This window comes from Periplaneta americana, chromosome 5 (genome assembly GCF_040183065.1).
Source record: "Periplaneta americana isolate PAMFEO1 chromosome 5, P.americana_PAMFEO1_priV1, whole genome shotgun sequence".
NCBI lineage: Eukaryota > Metazoa > Arthropoda > Insecta > Blattodea > Blattidae > Periplaneta > Periplaneta americana.
Genome location: NC_091121.1, coordinates 117043166 through 117057090, shown reverse-complemented (window position 1 = coordinate 117057090; position 13925 = coordinate 117043166). Strand labels below are relative to the sequence as shown.

Below are 13925 nucleotides of genomic sequence, written 5' to 3'. Positions count from 1 at the left end.
GTCTACCTCAGCTAACCTAATTTCCTGTGTTCTAACCGGGAATCGAACTCGGTACCTCATGAACTGTAGTAAGAAGCTCCGACCACTAGCCCATGAGGCTGGTCTATTATAAGCGCAAATTTTAAGTAAATATTTTGCAATTTTTAAGCACAAAAAGTACATATTTATGGAATTTTAAGGACATAATTATTTGAGCCATTATTATTATTATTATTATTATTATTATTATTATTATTATTATTATTATTATTATTATTATTATTTAAGGAACTGTTGTAAATAATTAACATTATACATCTTGATTACACAACTTTTAACACTTTACTTTATATTCCGAAATTAACATTAGTTATAGACCCACCAACTTCTTTTTACTGATTGGAGATGAGGTCGCTGTTATTGCTACAACAGGAAACATGCAACGAGCTCAGTAGTTCGGACTCCTCCCATCGGTAATCAGAACTTGACTGGCCTATATCACAAATATTATTTCATAATTTTTCATCATTATATGACCTCTAGTCATTGATTAACAAATAAATACTAAACAGTCAAAATAAATAAACTAAACGTATCTACTTATATACATAGCCGTAACTAGGGAGGAGATGAAGGAGACAAATTCCCCCGAAACAGGAGATGTTATTTTTTCGCCTCCAATCTCAAAATAATTAGGATTTTTCACCTTACTCTAAACTGGAGACATAACTGAGCACTATGTTTATAGCTTGCATGTAACATACACTTCCTCCGTAGTTAACTCCGCCATGTCCAAACTGTAACACACCCATACAATCCTAAAACACACTCTTACAGCACAGTGAGCTCAACTACCCACTGTACACATGCATACTCAGAGGTCATCAGAGAGTACCAGTGGCATGTTGTACATGGAAGGCAAGGGAAGCATTGTTCGTTCATAAAGCGAAAAAGAAGAAATTTATTGCAGAAATTATATATTAATCGTGAGAACTATGAATTCTCTAGTCTTAAAAGTCACAAATTCTTTCACCGAGCACCTGTCCTGGCTGAGGCAGATTCATTAATCATATTCTTAGCTTGAGGCGCCTATACTGGCCGATAAGGATCCGTTTATTTCAATTTGATGATTTTGCTACTGAAGAGAGAAGAATTGCTTTGATCTTCAAATATATTTAGATGAGTTGGCTGTTATCAGTTTTGAACTATACATATAAAAATTTGTTTCGGAATATATACTGTACTGTATTTCTTTCACGTGTTAAAATAAGGTACGTGTATAAAAATTTGTATTATTGCTTTCCTCACATAAAATTACACCACACTCCACTGCAGTACAGTACATCATTTTATTCCATGAGGAATTTTCGTCCATCATGGATTTTTCTCTGCCGAAATCGCAACCATTTCGGTAGCCTTTTAGTGTAAAATGAAAGAAACTGATCAATTGTAAGCTAATTATTTCTCTCTGCACGAAAATGTCAATTTCTTGGCTGTGAAAAATAAGTTGATTGTAGAATGTTTATATGGAAGTCTTCTTTTATGTCTATTTATCAACTCTCCGTCTAAACAGGTGACACCTTAACTGAACATGTCTTGGAGGTTAGGTTTTGGTACCTAGAAAAATTTAGATTTATGTTTTTTTCATAAACACATTTTCCTAAGAAATTGTAAACACTAAAACACTATTTCCTGAACTCTGCTATTATATCCATAGTAATTGTTACAGGCCTTTCTGAGCAACGTAATTGAATTCTGTACTAAACTGATAACATAAATTAAAAAATATATCTATTACAAATTAATTCATTTCTCAGACTTACTGATGCAAAACACGTCTGGATCTAAATAAAAAGCGTTGGCAATCAGATTGATATTCTGGTTTCACAGGTTTTCCTATAATTATATTTTTTAAACTTTAAAATGTTTAAATTAATTTCAAACTAATATCCTTCAAAACTATAAATAAGAAATAGCTTTTAAAACTTTAGAGAAAAGATGTTTTCTCTGATGTTATGTTATTGAGCTAAGGTTTATAATTATTACAATAGTCTACTGTAATTCAAAAGGTACTCAGCTGCTTTTAAATAGAAGAATCAACTGTCATGTGAAGAATCTATTTCAAGGTGCAAGAAACTACAGTGGAGTGCAAATCTCCTGATGTTTCGCGAGAGCCAATAACGTGCAAGTGCGAAATTGTTAAACCTACAGAGCAGGAGGGATGGGCGGCCAGTATTGAAAACAGAATCCGTTCTCAATAAAAAAAACAGTGCAATACAATAATAAATTATTTATTCATGCAATAATAAATAATGTATTAAGAAATCATACCTTTAAATTGATGTTTGCAATTCCAAGGGAAAAGGCAATGGTATGTTTTCGAAGTCATTTAAATTTGTCACTCTTTAAGGTATATTAATATGTTTTCTAGGCAAGACGAATAATTTCTTAGCACCCTGTGTTTCGGCTTTTTGCACTTCTCTGCATACACGTGGCATGATTGATACATTTATTGAACATTCCTCGGCAGTTAGTTCTTGATACTTAGAAAAGTTAAGATTTTTACTGTTTTCTTCATACGAATATTTTCTGAAGAAATTGTAGACATTAAATATAATTTTCCGAACTTTGCTATTAATTCACTGGATCTATTACCTTCACTAGTACTGGCCTCTTGCTGAATGGCATACTTAAATTTCATACTACTAATAAACAAATAAAGTAATAAACTAATAAGAACACGCAGAAAATTATTATTACAAGCGAATTATTGATTTTACTGACAGACACAAAGCATATCGAATACTTACACACAACACAAGCAGAAATCGAGCTGGCATTTTCGGTTCTGGCTTCATAATTATTTTTATCTAATGTTTATGTCTCTTAATGAATACTATTTATAGTTAATAGTCTTGGTGCTTCGAAAGGCTTTTTTATTGGCATGCTGCTGTACTTGTGGAAGATCATAAAAACCATGAATCAGCTGGACGCAGTTAAGACACATAAAATGCGAATTACTTGGCGTAGAAATAAGATTCTTGTTTCGGGTATATTCAGAAAAATAATGTCATTCAACCTAATCACATGTAGACACCCTGTCACGAACAACTTGTCCAAGCGCATGTATTATTTTTACAAGCGGTGACAACGAATATCCGTATGTAGCGCTGTTGCTACTGGCTATCGCCATACAAGTAAACAAGCTCCAAACGTCAGGAGATTTGGACCACCTTGACTGAATTAGATTAGATTAGATTAGATATTTTATTAGTCGAAATAAAATTATTTGTGGCGTCGTCAGTGTGCATTAGACAAACAATGATACAATGGATAACAGATGGTACAGTACACCATATCCCGTTTAGAGAGATCGATAAATAATTGCTAATTTAAAGTATAAATAATGGTTTTATAACATAACTTTTTGTGTAACTTGATGTAAAAACTCTCCGAGTTTCGGAGAATGGTCAGTGCAACTCGATGTGTGCACCTCGAGCTACCCTGAAGACATCTTAAAGGTACTCAACCTTCTGCCAAGTGTTCCATAACATTTGTGAAGTGATTAGCGCAGCTGCATTTATAATGCGTTGTCTCAGTTTTTCCAAAGCAGCAACTATATCACGTTGGTACACAACACTTGTCACAAAGCCCAGAGGAAGGTCAATGGGCATCAAGTCGGTTGACCTAGGTGGCCAGGAGGGGTTCTCCTCTTCCTAGCAACCTATTGGGAAAGTTTGCATTCAAGAAGCCATGCACTACTCCATAGTAATGGGGGAACCCCATGTTTCTGAAAAACCGATTCTGGGAGTTGATCAACAACAAAAGTTCTGCAACATGTCCAGATACACATTCCCTGTGACTGTCTCCTGGATGAAGAAGAATGGTCCAATGACAGAATGTTCTACTGAATGGCGACAGCCTTGTTTCCACAATAAATGTTAGTGTGCATGTGCATGAACATGCAACTGTTTTTAAACCATTGGTGCATAAACTTGGACAGCTTCTGTATCTTGTCAGATATAAATCGAAACAATATCTTCATCTAATTTTAAATGGTTAGCATTTATTTCTCAATACCTCTAAGCGGGACACGGTGTATTTTACAATCATCTTAATCAAAGGTACCGGTAATATGTCACTTGCCTATTAAGTAGGACACTAGTTACCAATACTTAGAATATAGGTATAGTGCACTAGTCACTTAGCAAATAACGTACTATTTACTATTGATACATCTATTAATGGTTAAGGACATTAAGGAATGTATAAAGAAATACACGAGATTGATGGGACTCCTTCCCAGACCCTGAAACAATTACTTAATTAAAAATTTAGTTTAAGATGATGCAGGAGTTGCCTCTGCTAAGCGAGACCAGAATGGTTCATTCAGGATGGTGCTCCACTCCATTATGCCGCAACAACTTCCTCGATTGGTAGATAGGCCGCCAGAGGACCGAGGGAATGGACTCCCAGCTTGCCTGACCTAAATCTACACAACTTTGTTTTCTAGGATTATCTTAAGGAAAATGTATATGTAGTAAAGATTCGTGATCTGTAACATCTACGAACGCAGAGTGAGAAAAAATGTCGTGAAATCATTGCCAATATGCTACACTGCTCGAGTCTCCAGCGTATTAGTAAAGCATATTACCCCTCTGCGCAAGACAGCTCTGTCAAAAGGGTTCAGCTAACTTCTGCAAAATAGTTTTTTTCCTTCAGTGTTCTGTATACACTTTTAACACTTATATAATAACTGATTAACTTTATTTATTCTTTACTGTGTTAATATGAGGAAATTACCTGGCTGACTAGTTTCGACGTGATATTCTTCATTGTCCAAAGCCTAGTGAAGTCCCGTGCTATCTTCTGGTTTCAACCTACACAGAACACATCACAAACTTCAGTCACAATTACAGCAACATAGATACTGATATGAAAATACTACAAATCCAGCCAAAAAACCAGAAACTTGACACTCTAGAACAATAGGAAATGAAAATTAACAATCATACAAAAACACACCCTCAGCACGACCAGAACACTCAAGTCAATTTCAAAACACACATCCTTTTCAACATAATTATGAACACACCCCACCACAATACGAAACCAGAAGATAGCATGGGAAACTTCACTAGGCTTCAGACAATGAAGAATATCACTTCGAAACTAGTCAGCCAGGTAATTTCCTCGTGCTAACACAGTAAAGAAGGTATGAAGTTAATCAGTGAAAATAGTATTATTGAAGCATCAGAATAACTTGAAATTCATAATTTTCTTAACCAAGTTCTCAGCTGAATAAACTTAGAAATATTTTATGTCTCACGAGCACTAATTGTTCATGGGTACTTCTCACAGCTACTTGTGAAGCATATACAGAGTATAGTTTTTCCATCTCATTGGATACTGTTGTAGTGTTTCAATTACGTTTTGCTTCTGAGTGCTTGTTTTTTCTTCTTGCCCATTAATGTGTAATTTTCCAAGTGCTGTAAAAATTTCGTTTCTCTTGATTCAGTTGTTTCCTCTCTCTTGTTAATATCAAACTTTAACTGTCGTATGTTAAGAAAACCCGTAACTTATTCATTTTCTTTCTGTTTTCAGGTACCTTCTGCACACTGGACATTTGCATCAGTCGTTTAGAGGATGTGGGGACTGTAGATGTTCGAGGCACAGTTGAACGAATCCGTTCTCAGCGAGCATATTCAATCCAAATGCCTGATCAGTATGTGTTCTGCCACCTGGCACTCATCGAATACGCTCTTGCAAAGCAGCTTATACCTCATGTGGACCTCGCCGGCTTTGACAACCTGGCTGATGACGAATCAGAATAAACGTCTAATTCTGTGCCTAAGTGAGACATCACACAACGGTGAACAGATGAGTGATAAATCCAAGTCGAACTGCTTCCAAAACAAAAGCATTATACGCAACATTTGATGTCATTACAGTGTGTTCAGGAATGAGTGTTAAAATAATTTTATGGAATAGATTAGACTGAACAACGATTAGGAAGCATATTTGGTGCAGGATCTATCTAAATGAATTCGGAGATCTGTTATAAGTTAAGTTGAATACCTTCTTCATATATATTAAAACAAAGCTGTGTGGATTTTATAAGCGACACAGCCATAATTTTATCTGCTGGACTGGAGATGTTCTACAGAATTATGTTTCACAGTACCTAATGCAGGATGTCTATTACATCTAGTGGTGTCATATCAAAACTAAAACATGTTGTTTTCCAAATGGAGTTGTATGAAAAAATTATGGCAATTATATTTCCTGAGCTCTGAATGGATATATAGGAACATTATGAGTCACCATATATATTCATGGTGTGATATTCGATGTATTTGAAGATGAAAATATTATGTGACAAGTTAATTGATGTTGCTTATGAGGGATGAATGCGTCGTTCTTGAAGAATTGTGCAAAGCGAGTTTTGGACATCTCTTCAGGTTGTTTTTGGACTCTTTATTTGCATGATTTTAATGTGTGGATGAGTGAACTGAAAACTCTTTTCAGTGGGTAAATGAAACAATAGGATGAACAGACACATAACGGAGGGCATTGTGTTACATTTGCAGCATAATATGAACTGTTGTATTCAGTGTTTCTAACCGTCAGTATAGTTTAACTGTACATTATTTCTGTACATAATATTCATATTTAATATATATAACAATATGTGATATGTGAGTAATTGAAGCTGCTAAATATTTGTGACTTTTTTTAACCTTTTCTCGTCTTTATTACGAATACTTCCAGAAAATATGTAATTTTACATAAAAATGGGAACATATCAATAAGTGCTATTCTGAGACAAGGGAAATGTCAAAGCATAATAGTCATGAATCAGATGTTTGCTTATGATTTTAATATAAACGGTTTTAAAGAGAATTAAAGCATGGTTAATGAATGATGCCGTAAGAGGTAAGAGTTGTTTGCTAGTCCAACATAAGCATCAATTTAGCTTCTCGTTATTGAGAAATGTCTAGAATAGGAATTAAAAAGGAAGTGACAAAACTAACATTTTTCAAATAAAATTGTGAATGTTTTAGCTGTGAATCTGTGTATACATACTCCAAGTAGTAGAAGTCTCCGGCCAGCTGCTCTTCCTCTGTTGAAAATTTATGAAAACATTCATCCATCTCTTCCCTTCAGCTCAATTCCCCTAAAAATTTTCATTTTAATTTACATCTTGTCATTATTTATAGACTAAAAATATTCTATTTCACTTCCATTAATATTTAACTCTCTTAATTTCATATCATTTCGAAATGAATGTGTAATGTTTTCTTAAGATAAATTGCACGTATAATTTTTAAGATATCACTATCATGAAAATACCTAATGATATATACAAGACCACATTGTTCACTGAAATATTTTTAACAGTGAAATATCTCGATAAATTTTTAAAAAATATTATAATATATTTTTATAAATACATTTTCAAGATGTCAGATCAACTTTTTAAATACTCTTTTGTTTATTTAATACATGTATAATATTAGGTAAGATATTTTCTTGCGCAATGTTCCTTTCAGTACGAAGTTGTTTCCAACTGCTTCAAAATAAATCATACACTAGATAAAAATGAAAACTGTATTGAATAGAAACAGGTCACAATTTCTTTATTAACCACCTATGCAAGATAATGGGATCTCAGACAAACAATTGAACGATCCAGACACCATTTCCATTCAATAATCATCTGCAGAAGTGCAGAAAAGTACGTAATGATACTAGAGTTAAATGATATTGGAAGATGCGGGAACAGTTACTCAGATCAATCACTATATTCTCCAGGTTATCAATTATGAAATAAGTATGTTATTTCTTAATTTATTTAATTTCAACAGAGATTGTAATCATTAAAACACTATGAGTTTCACGTTTCACGAGTTTATTCATCACCCTATTAACCAATTGGTGGATTATCCAATTGTCTTTCTCTCGCTCTTTTTTCTGCAGAAAAAATATGAAGTACTGTACATTACATTAGTACATATTTTTTTATAGAGTGTGTTATTACAAGCTTTTACCCTTACACAGTATGTAGTAGAAATGCTGCTGCTGCCAGCAACAGAAACAATTTCTTGTGGGAGGGTATGTTTTCTCCAACTTATAAAATAGTCACTACCTTCTTTCAAAAAATTACCCCAAGAACTTCCACACAAATGCAAATTCTTGCATCATTCAGTCCATGTCCTACTGTTCGAATGACTGTACTGTATAACTTACATACAAAATATTGTAAATTTTATTTTCAACAACAATGTGAATTTTACTTCTAACTTGAATCACATACCCGTCAACAATAGGTATTCCACTCAATACAGTAGTTGTTATTGCACTCCACAGAACGACAATGACAACTCACGTGAATTATTGAGGAGAACAACAATGTACTCCTAATCTCAACTAATGTTCACAAAGCACTATTTACAAAGCAAAACTGTCAGTTCTCAATTCACAGTTCGTTCGCCCTGGTTAGTTCTTCTAGCTCACTCACTCAAGTTCACGGTACGTCGAACCCAAGACTTCCGGACGCGTTGCTTCCGCCTGGACGCTGCCACATTTACTCAAGTTCACTGCATGTCGAACCCAAGACTTCCGGATGCGTTGCTTCCGCCTGGATGCTGCCACACTCACTTAAGTTCACTGCACGTCGAACCCAAGACTTCCGGACGCATTGCTTCCACCTGGACGCTGCCACAGTTACTCAAGTTCACTGCACATCGAACCCCGGTCTCGAAGGCTGGCTTCCTTGCTCGCTCACTGCTGATTCACAAACCTGACTGACTCACGGCTTTCTCGCCCTTTTTCATTTTATTAAATCACACGTTCTCGAATGTACTGTGTCCCGAAGTTTCTACAACAATCGGTGTTGAGACGTTTCTTTACTTCTACTGCAGTCGGTTTCCTTCCCCCTCTCTCTGGCTGCGGCCCAGCGCCCGCCGAAGCTCGCGGCCAGAATGTTCTGGCCTGCTGCCACAATATCTTTCACAGACATCAGAAGAAAACATGTGCCATTCTTTAAAAATACAAGGTTAAACAAATCTGGCTTTCAGGTAGTACTCCCTGTAAAGCAGGTTTGAATAATTTCAAGAAAAAATTGTTCCGGAGCCAGGTATCGATCCCGGGACCCTTTTCAGGTAGTAGCTCCCTGTAAAGCAGGTTTCAATAATTTCAAGGAAAAATTGTTCTGGAGCTGGGTGTCGATCCCGGGACCCCTGTGCACTCATATTGAGTTCTGGCTCATTGTCAGCTCATTTGAGTTGTGTGGATATAAAAGGAAAAATTGTGACGGTGTCGTGTATAGTTCCTGGGGTAGCTCAGTCGGTAGAGTGTTCGCGCGCTAAGCAAAGGGTCCCGGATTCGATACCCGGCTCTGGAACAATTTTTCCTTGAAATTATTCAATACAAGGTTAAAATTTATAAATTCTGTAAACCTCTGCTACTTCTTTCTTTCTACACAGAACCATCACAAAGAGTTTCCTTGGCCCTTAAAAATCCGTTGCTGACAACCAGATTAAAATTAGTGAATTTCTGATCCACTACCTAGCATGTTAAATACAAGACCACGGAGGAAATTATGAAGGTTTAAGTTTTATGCACTCAGTTTAAGATCTTTTATGAACTATGGTATGGATTATCCAATTTTTTTCATTAACTGTTCAGTCCACTTCCTTCATTACCACGGATAATTGAGGTTCTAATATATATTTATTCTTATTGATTAAGGGTAAAAGGAGCAAAAAAAAAAAAGAAAGTAAAACATTGATTAATTTAATTTTTTTATAAAAAATAATCTGGCACTTCGAACAGAGTTTTTAAAGCTGATATCAAAAGCTTTATAGTACCTACAAGAAACATTTCTTATCAAAGTTATTGTAATATTATATTCAGTAAACCTGAATTTTAAGGGACTTCATACAGTAGAGAATTTGGAAAACTTACATATATTTATATATACAGTGTAACAAAAGTTTCTGTTACAGGCAAATTTTTATTTCATCACATATTCATTTTGTATGAGGTCTCGCCCACGTATTTTCTTTACATACATGTACAGGAATTTGAAACAACTCTATATTTAAATTGTACATAGGTTGACTGTTCCTAATTATCAGTGTGTTTTCTGTTTCGCTCAAGACATTGTTTCACATGCCTCGCAAAACTCTCGATGAGTTTGAATGTGTCCTCCTGATTTACGGAGTTCCACTCTCCCTGCACATAGGTCACTAACTGAACACAGCTTCTCAGTCTGGGGGCTCGAAACATGCTGTCCTGTAACCTGCTCCATATATGCTCCACAGGATTCAAGTCAGGTGAATTTCCAGATCAGTCAACCCACACACCACTGCACTTTTTCTTGATTCATTTAGTGAGAATTTTGAAGTGTGAAGCTTTTTGGCCGCACTCTTGCTGTCTGCAAAATCTACTAATCGTCATATGCGAAATGGTTTTGTTCTGCAATTCGTAATTTTCGTAAAAGTTAAGTATCTTAGCCACAGTTCATGTGCCTATACCAAATTATTTTGTCCTTAACTCACTCTCGAATTTTTCCTTTTTTTTTGCGATATCACCTTACTTGGTCGTGCTGCCCTCTCTGCATCAGAAACGAGTCCAGCCTTCTGGTTTTTCAATTTCATGATGGTTATTGGAGACAGTTTCAATATTTAAGTAATGTCATGTACTGCTTTTCCAATCCTGAACAAAATTTGAATTTTTTTATTGTGTATATTCTCTTTTCGTTGGAAACATGGCAATCTAAACCAATTAAACACCAATTAACTTCGATAATAAGCAACGCACAATGTTATGGGTATTAGAAGTTAGTTTGAAGCACAATTTTTTGTGCGTATCCATATCGAACACCTATGTAACAAAAGTTTCTGTTACATACTCAGAAATTTTTATTTCACATTTTTCATCAATAAGCTGAATAACTGGTCCTTGAAAATTATTTTTGTAAGTTGAGTAAAAGAATTCACTCATTTTTGTGGGTAGAGAAGCTACGTACCAGTTCCAAGACCCCAGCATACAACAATGGTTTGACCTTGTAACTGACTCTTGTTTCTGGTAAGAAGAAATGAGCTCGAATGGCAAATGATAGCTTATTGTTTTCCAGAAGCAGTATTTCCCTCGAAATTTCTCACAGTAGAAAGCAGCACACCCCAGTCAATAATGTGATAGCATGAACCACTAAAATTCAAAGAGGGCTGCATGAGGAAAATAGAAAAAGAGTAGAGTGTTTTAATGAGCTACTGTAGCAGAAACTTTCGTTACACTGTTTTATATATATACTAAATTATTTTAGTAGAAGTCCTGAATATTTCTGCAATTTTTTAAGTAATTATAATAAAGGAAGTGGTATTATTATTACTATTATTATTATTATTATTATTATTATTATTATTAATAATAATATCATCATCATCATCAACATCATCACCATTATTATAATTATTTTAGGAATTAAAGTTTATTATTTTATTATTTTCTTCTATCATAGTGAAAAAAAAAATTGACTTGTAATACTACTATAGAAAGCAGTTACGAAGTTAAATTTGGTTCGGCCCCATAAATAATTCTGACTATTTACTATGAAAAAGGAAAGAAAAACAATATTCATTCTTGATGCACAGCACTTTTAACACATTTCAAATATGATGAAATGTTAACACTTATTAAACTAACAACTTTTAATTATGTAGTATGGTACCGTTACGTTATTTGTTGAAACTTAAGAAAGTATTATACCTTTATGACTAAAACTCCACTACTATCCGCGCACACCTCCCCCCACAATGAAACCAAGCAACAAAAGATAGTCTAGTAGATATAGTACCTCCTTAACTTTTAATAATTAATACACTACATACTAATAAATGTTGTTAGTTTAAAAACTTTTAATATTTCATCATATTAAAAGAAAAAGAAATTAAAAATTAAGAAATCAAGATCACATTTTAAAGAAACATTGTGTTTTTTTTTTTTGGGATATAGTAGAAAAGTAGATTAACCTTTGTAAAAAAATTATTTGTTTCTGTATTAACTTATGGTTTTCTTGTTGGAAAAAGATAACCTTTAATTTCTATTGTCAATGTATACCAAAAGTGAAATACTTCCTAAAATTATAGTTACGTTATTAATGATCTTCTTAATCGTGGACTTCCTCCTACTGTATTGTACCACTTAAGAGCTAAATTATTTTACAGTTAATATATACAAAATGTTTCTTAACATGTGAGATCCTCTTCAGAGATGGATAAAAAATAAATATATTAATTCTTGATTACACTCTTTTAACACACTACAGTAGTATTGAGAGAATGATGGATATTACAACGAAACTAGTCAGTGAAGTAAAATAAGATCTTAATTTAAATATTAACACAATAAAGTTATTATATCAGTGAAATGAACATCGTTTAAAGTTATGCCTGAAATAAGTTAACTACCGGTACTTGTTTTTGTGTTCCAGCAACAATATACCTATTTCTAAAAGGACGTTAGCTTATTCAACATGTTGCAAAGGCATTTCAGTGTTCAGAACTAGTGTTGAGTAAACTTTGGATTATGCTGTAACTCCTTCCTGTTCCAGTGTTATTTTCATTGCTGATAGAGATGTATACCATAACAAGTGGCTAGTACGACTGTAATCAAATCCTAGTAAATCCAAATGAAATTTGTCGTGGACACTGTAGAGGCAGGTTTTCTTTGTATATTCTGTTTCCTCTGCCATCATTACGCCATTTCTCTTAAATCCTTATCAGTGGAAAACTAGTGCACTGTATCATATCTTCAACAAAGTAACTGCATAATAATAATAATAATAAATTTATTTATTTATTATGGTAGTGTTAAGGCCATCAGATCTTCTCTTCCACGCCACCAGAGTACCGGTATCATATTATTCCTGTAATAAAGTTCATGGTAAAAATAGTCAATGAGGGTATCTAAGTTGTCGCCAATAGTGACTTCGATACAAACAGGCATACACAAACCCCGAAAAAGAAATAGTGACCAATTGTGGCCTTGAATGTTCAGAAGGTAACAAAAGACTTATTGGATGAAAAGATTGAAATTAAGAGGGTTAAATATCAGACTTTTAAAACTTTTATTAATTTAAGATATGGGCACAATGGAGTGAGGATAGTTGCACAAATGTAATTGGAATACCTTGTGTGTGGTAGTTTGCTCATTAGAAAATGCTGGCAAGATGTGAATCTTGGAGTAGTGAAAGCACATATTGTAATAATGGAGAGTAATGCACCATTGACGAGATTTTGATAAGTATTTGTGGAGATGTGACTTTTTTACCGATGTTTTTGTTACTATATCAGTTGTCACATAGGCTAGGACACGAATGTTGTTTTTTAAGATGGTGAAATTTCTGAAATTATTTTTTATTGCGTACATTTTGGCTATTCAAGTAAAATTAAATTTTATGGTATTTTAAACTGATAATTGACAATAATATAAGTATGATTTTGGGGAACAAGTTCCGAAAATACCAGACACTGGACTAGAATGTTATTGTATAGTGGAATGTCATAGAAATACATTTCTGTATGAATTGATTTATTGTAAACATTTCACCTATTAGCAACATTTGAAAGGACAAACCTCCCTATGCTGCTGCCCTTAATTTTTCTATTGCTGTTACTGTTGACAAATATATTAAAACTCACCTTCAAATAAATAAATTACATTGACTTGATTGGTTTAAGTAAGATCTTTTTCTCCTCTTCCACCTTTAATAAGTATTCCATAACAAAAGGAAATGTGGTGAAAATATACAAATTTTCATTGTGATAAAATCTAGAACATTTAACTTGCTCCCATTTGCCATTAATCTACTTGCAGCTGAAGTATGCATGCCCTAATCTCACTACACAATAGAGAAAAGTCTTAAATAAATTTGTTTG

At 34.1% G+C, this 13925-nt stretch overlaps 1 protein-coding gene across 3 annotated transcripts in view; it reads left to right on the top strand.

Moving 5' to 3' along the window:
- Positions 1 to 13717, top strand: part of Ptpmeg2 (Protein tyrosine phosphatase Meg2) — a 787512-nt gene extending 773795 nt beyond the window's left edge. For all 3 annotated transcript variants that reach the window (XM_069826415.1, XM_069826414.1, XM_069826417.1), the window contains one exon: positions 5584 to 13717. In XM_069826415.1, coding sequence (XP_069682516.1) covers positions 5584 to 5813 — 230 coding nt within the window. In that variant the 3' untranslated portion in view covers positions 5814 to 13717. The remainder of the gene's footprint in view (positions 1 to 5583) is intronic.
- Positions 13718 to 13925: the final 208 nt, after the last annotated feature.